General features: G+C 42.6%; 1 protein-coding gene across 1 annotated transcript in view; it reads right to left on the reverse strand.

Annotated features, from left to right (window-relative positions):
* The window catches only part of atg2a (autophagy related 2A), a 34,230-nt gene extending 30,152 nt beyond the window's left edge, over nt 1–4,078 (reverse strand). The window contains exons 1-4 of the mRNA XM_034092311.2: nt 3,479–4,078; nt 2,954–3,116; nt 1,379–1,528; nt 1,073–1,175 (exon numbers count right to left, since the gene is read on the reverse strand). Of these exons, the coding sequence (XP_033948202.1) occupies nt 1,073–1,175; nt 1,379–1,528; nt 2,954–3,116; nt 3,479–3,649 (587 nt within the window). The 5' untranslated portion in view covers nt 3,650–4,078. The remainder of the gene's footprint in view (nt 1–1,072; nt 1,176–1,378; nt 1,529–2,953; nt 3,117–3,478) is intronic.
* Between the last annotated feature and the right edge of the window lie 2,135 nt (nt 4,079–6,213).

Raw genomic sequence — 6,213 nt, forward strand, 5'->3', positions numbered from 1 at the left:
TCTCCTACTTCAGCACTTATAAGAAAGAGGAAAGGCAAAAAATGAAGCCAAGCATTAGATGTAATCTTCTGTCTGCTTTTCAGCAGATAAGGAGACGAGGCCTCTGCTCAGTCGTAAACTTGCACTCCTTGGCCTTGTCTTTACAAAAACAGCCTCAGCGTGAAGCACATTTTAAACAGGGTCAGTGTTGACGACGTCAGTCACCTGAAGAGACTTTTATCAGTAGCTACAAAGGACTGCAGTAAGTTGTCGTCAATATGGGATGTTAGGGAGGCCGTAACCTTCACATTGATGAAAATGTTGCGACAGTTAGTTAACTGGTAGTATGACTAAAAACCAAATCATGACTTTTTTATAGAAATAAATTATGTTTCCAATCATTTGATGTAATTCACTGCATGTTTGACACAACTTCTTAACAAATGTCAACTAGAGCTGCAGGGATTAGTCGAGTCAATGTTTTTACACTTAAAATTGAGCACTAGATATTTTGTTTATCAATTAATTATTCAAGTGTTGTCTCTGACAGGAAAGGCTTTAATCATTACGAAGCTGTGAGGATATGAATCTGGAAGCTCTTATTTGTATGATGGGAAACATTTAGAAAGTAATGCTGACAGTTAGGGCTGCAGCCAGTGTTGGGAGTTATGCAGTGTCTACCGGCACTGTGACTGGCGGGCATCAGACGTACCAGGTACTGAACACATAAAGAGAATCCAGCAGCAACATGCGGGACTTCACCATCATTTAGGAAGTTTAAAGGTTCATCCCGAGTAGCTTCTTTGATATCCTATTGTCAAAAGGGCTTTAGGGCCTGTTTCCCCCAATAACAAGGGCTGTCTTCTTTACAATGCCCACTTATGAGCACACTTTTACAAAAAGGCCAACACTACATCGTGACCCAACAGAGAAATAATGGGGAAGAGTTTGTGTTGTATTAACAAATAGACAATAAAGAATTTTAAAATACAAAATAAAGGACACAAATTATGAAGGAGGTGAAATAATGAAAACATGTTTTGTTTTCTTCTCTGCAGCTTATTTGAATGTTGAAAAAGGAGCTAGGACGTACCGTTTGATGTGCATCTCTAAGGCCACGCCTGTTTCCAGGTCCAGGGGCTGGTGCTCGATGCGAACGATAGTGTCTATGAAGGTGACTTTAATACGACGAAGGACTGGAAACACAGATGAGATGAGAGACAGACAAAGGTTTATCAGCACTGAACTGTTAAATAAGCTCTTCTTGTGTGTGCTCAGATTGGTCATTTAATTGAAGAATATTCCCACCAATTGACATTATGACCGTGGGGAAACTTTGATGTCGGTTTTCACGACTTCGCTTCATCGCAGAGTTTGGGAACACACAGATTTGACTTACCTGTCTCAATGGTTTGTGCAAACATCTCCAGCCCCTCCAGCTGGGGCGGGGGCTCCTCTGAAGCCTCCGGGGGGTCCTTCAGGCACTCCTGAGCCAGCTGCATGCTGGAGGTCATGCTTGATGACCAGCCTTGAGAGTCCCATCCCCCACCTGCAAACAAACCATATGGGGATTTAGTGATGTCTTGCCTTTGACAGAGAAGTAGTGTAAATGACATGTTTGCAAACATAAGTTAACTCCATGGGACATAATGTTTTATAATTAACATTAATAAATTGCATAACATTTAGTTGTCATTATGCTGCTTTCAAATCCGGGTCTCAGTGCTGTACGATACGATACCAGTCACCTCTGTGGAAACATTGGTATAACTGCCTTTTTTAATTTATATTTGAGTGTAGTATGTCTTTTTTTTTCTCTTTAAATAAAGCTGATGATGATGATTGAAATAATCGATGATTTAAAAATATATGTATTTGTTGAATTTTAATTTGTAAACGAAAATGATTAATGACTTATTGTAAGCATACTAAATCTAAAATAAATGTTTTCAATTATAGCTTACTATTTAAAACAAATCAGAATATTCAGTAAGATTAAGATGGACTTTTATTAATCCCTCGTGGGGAAATAGTTTCTCTGCATTTGACCCATCCTAGTGTTAGAAGCAGTGTGCTGCCATTTTGAACGGCGCCCGGGGAGCAGTGTAGGGAACGGTGCCTTGCTCAGGCACTTGGTCTTGCCGGGACTTGAACTGGTGACCTTCCAGTTGCCAAGCCAAGTCCCTATCGACTTCGCCGCCACCACCGCCCTCAGTACATGAACTTTGAGCCTATCTGCAACAAAGGGATGCTTTGTTTAAAATGGTAATAGTACAGTAGTGAGGTATTGCTGTTGTGAAACATGGCCACCAATTATTTAAGAGCTTTGAATGTATCTTTTCTTTATAAATTAAAGATAAAACAAGGTCAGTAATTGATATCTAAGAATGATAATGTATTTCTTAAAGCAAATTACAATTATTTAAATTACTCAAATGTTAGGATATTAAGTGTTCTCTTCTTCATATATGACTTTTAATTGATTATGTTGGGGTTATGAATGTTTTGATTTGATACATGCCACTTTGAGGTCTGTTCTATATTTTCTGAAAATCTATTAAAAAAAGGTATATGTATATAGTTCATATCAGCATATTATTATCAACACATTACTGGAGTAGTTGTCAGTGGTTTGATTATAAGACCAAAAAGGTCTGGACTTGAAGTCCAATGATCTTTCTTGGATCATCACTTACATCCTGTTGTTTACATTTTTTTGTAATGTACCTAAATAACAGATCTTACCAAAGAGACACTTATTTATACTCAGCTTCATAACAAGAGCTCTACACCAAGAATGGTTTGGGAGAACAGTAATAAAAACATGGACAAAGTAAGTCTTTTGGACCACACTTGATTGGACAATCCCTGGAAGAACCCCTTACGCAACAACATGTGGCTAACAGATGCACATTTAGTGTCAAAAGAAGTGAGTCACAGGTTGACTCAACAAGTTGCTTCTCAGTGAACTTACTGGTCCTGTACTTGGGTCGACATGTTATCTGGAGACCAGAAACTTCTAAAGTGCAGTGATCAGTCAGGAGAGCTTGCCAGGGTATGGTCACTGTTATGGTGTTCACAAAGCCATCCACTATCTCCAGAGGAGCCCCAAGAGACTCCAAAAGCTCATTGACCGCCTGAGGTAGAGAGGAAGCAGTGATAAGAAAGACAAAGTGAAAATAAATCTGAAATCCATATCATCATATCACTCTTTATGTAGACTTAAGCAAAGGAAGTGAACAGTAAACATGGCAGGGGGGGAAAGATCTATCCATTCTCAATGTTATAAACTAGATAGACTTGAAGTGCATCTGGTGATATGTTTCTCATGAATGCGTTTCCTCGAAGAAATGCGAGCTAGGTTCAGAGTGACGTTACAGATTGTTGTTGAACTCGAGTGCAGTTGCGAAACAGTCAAGGGTGCATGAGCCCGACAAAAACACGATGCATGCTGATGTGGTGCGGGGCTGACAGCCACCTATCTGTAATAAAATCTCACCCAGACATCGAGGTTGATTTCCTTGATGACACCGCTACCGTTGTACAGGTCCAAACCCAGCTGGTCCAAGCTCAGTCTTTCCTGCAGAAAGTGGCCGAGGTAGTGCTGTAAGAGGTACCGACAGGCCCGCTTCTTGATTGAGCCTGACCAGGGGAAAAGCCAGCGAGACATAGGGCCAGAGAGAGCGGGGAAAGGGAGCAAAGAGGTGGCGGAGGAGAACCAGTACGAGTACAGTCCTCTGGCAACTGCATAACAGACTAACACAAAGTGAGCAAAAACAAGGAATGAGCCACAGCTAGCTGCAGGGGGCTAAGGAAGGGGTAGCTCGTAACTCTCCTCACGGCTTGACACAACAACTCGGAAATCCTTTGTGGCAGGATCTACTAGAATCCCCTGCGACTTTACGACACGCTACTCCTACTGTCTGCCGCTGTCTCGACTCGTATTTTCGGTGTGTTTGTGTCGAATCGGAGCGACAGGTCCCGTTGTTGCGTATCTCTTGTTTCAGGGTTGTTTGTTATCCTACGCCAACTGATGGTATGGTGAACGTACGTACGTGCGTCACGCGTCACGGTGACGAAGCGCAGAACCCGGAAAAGAAAGATGACACCCGACGTAACCTGGGCGCCATTTTTGTAAGGTATATTTTTTAAATATCTAAAATAACCTTTTTAAAACATGTATTTTATTTTGTATTATTCCAACATGAAGGTTTATTATGATTTGGATTCATTTTATTTTAGATATATTTACAGCTCAATCTTTTTTTTTTTAAATTGACCCGAGGCATATAATATTTTTTTTCTTTTCCGAATACATTACTACTTATTAACAGAGCAGTTGATGGTAGCTGGGAAGCTTAATAATGCCATTATACCTTAACATATAGTTGTTTAACATCTTATAATAATAAAATGTCTGCTTTTATTTGATGAATTATTTTATTGTTTATGGTAATTGTTAGTCCCTGGTCTGTACAAAGTAAAGAGTAAACCACTTCTCATTAAATGGAAGGGCTTTGAGTACCAGTTGGAATTTCTGCTCTAACCATTCAAAAATGAGTGAACAGATGGTGTTTGAGGTGTTTTTTTTTTTTAAAGGTGTCCAGAGTGTCTGCATTCCTGATTGCAGAGGGCAGAGAATTCCAGAGGGTGGGGGCTGCGACACTGAAGGCTCTGTTGCCAAATGTTTTTAGCTTGGAGCGCTGGATGGAGAGCAGCCCTTTGTCAGAGGACCGCAGGTGACGAGAGGGGGTGTAGGGCTGAAGGAGGTCAGAGATGTATGGAGGGGCTAGGGAGTGGAGAGATTTGTAGGTTAGCAGGAGGAGTTTGTACTGGATGCGTGACTTGACCGGGAGCCAGTGAAGGTGGATGAGGGTGGGGGTGATGTGTTGCCAGGGTTTAGTGTGGGTGAGGAGCCTGGCTGCAGAGTTCTGGACGTACTGGAGCCTGTCCAGGGCTTTGCTGGTGACCCCGAACAGAACTCCATTGCAGTAGTCCAGACGAGAGGAGATGAAGGTATGAATTAATGTTTCTGCAACGGGGTCGGGGAGAGAGGGGCGGAGTCTGGAGATGTTTCGTAGGTGAAAGAAAGCAGTTTTGACGGTAGACCTGATGCGGGAGTTGAAGGTGAGGCTAGAGTCCAGAGTGACGCCCAGGCTGCGAACCTCAGGGGAAGGGTGGATGGAGCCGCCATCGATGGTGAGGAGCAGATCTCCAACCTTCCGGAGCAGTGTTTTTGGGGCCACGACCATGAGCTCTGTTTTGTTATTGTTAAGTTTAAGTAGATTTTTTGACATCCAGGCTTGGATGTCGCTGAGGCAGTTGACAAGTGACAGTGGGGGTAGCTGAGATGATGGATTGGTACTGATGTAGAGTTGGGTGTCGTCGGCGTAGGAGTGAAAGTTGAGACCATGTCGGCGGATGATTTCACCGAGGGGGAGCATGTAGATGTTGAATAGAAGGGGGCCGAGCACTGAACCTTGCGGCACACCCTGGTTCACAGGGGCTGGGGGAGAGCTGGATTTTCCGATGGTCACAAACTGTTGCCTGTTGGAGAGGTAGGAATGGAACCAGGAGAGGGCTGTACCAGAGGCCAAGGTAGACGGATAGGCGGTTGAGTAGGATAGTGTGGGAGACTGTGTCGAATGCGGCGGAGATGTCCAGGAGGATGAGGATGCTGACGAGGCCTGAATCGGCGGCTATGAGGAGGTCATTGGTTATTTTAATAAGGGCCGTCTCTGTGCTGTGGTTGGATCTGAAGCCTGATTGGAAGGGTTCATAGAGCTCATGGTCGGACATATGATGGTGGAGCTGGGCAGCAACTGCTCTTTCCATGATCTTGCTAAGAAAAGGAAGGTTGGAGATCGGCCGGAAGTTGCTGGGGTTCTCGGGGTCCAGACCAGGTTTTTTGATGATGGCCATCTGTTCACTCAGGCCTTCGGCCTCAACTAAATTATAGTCACTTATTTCCTGCTATTGCTCTGTATGTCTATTATTACCTTTTGTTTTGTTACTTCTCACTGTAAAGCGTCCTTGGGTTTCGTGAAAGGCGCTATATAAAATTTAAATTATTATTATTAAAAAACTTACTTTGCTATAGTAACTATATATATATATTTCTTCCCCCATGCATATACCTTTGGCTGTTTTTGATTAGTGTCAATCAATGGCACTGTGTGCAATTAAAAGTAATTTGATACAAAAAGGAGCTTAATGTATAAAATATTTAGTTAC

The sequence above is a fragment of the Pseudochaenichthys georgianus genome, chromosome 10 (genome assembly GCF_902827115.2).
Source record: "Pseudochaenichthys georgianus chromosome 10, fPseGeo1.2, whole genome shotgun sequence".
NCBI lineage: Eukaryota > Metazoa > Chordata > Actinopteri > Perciformes > Channichthyidae > Pseudochaenichthys > Pseudochaenichthys georgianus.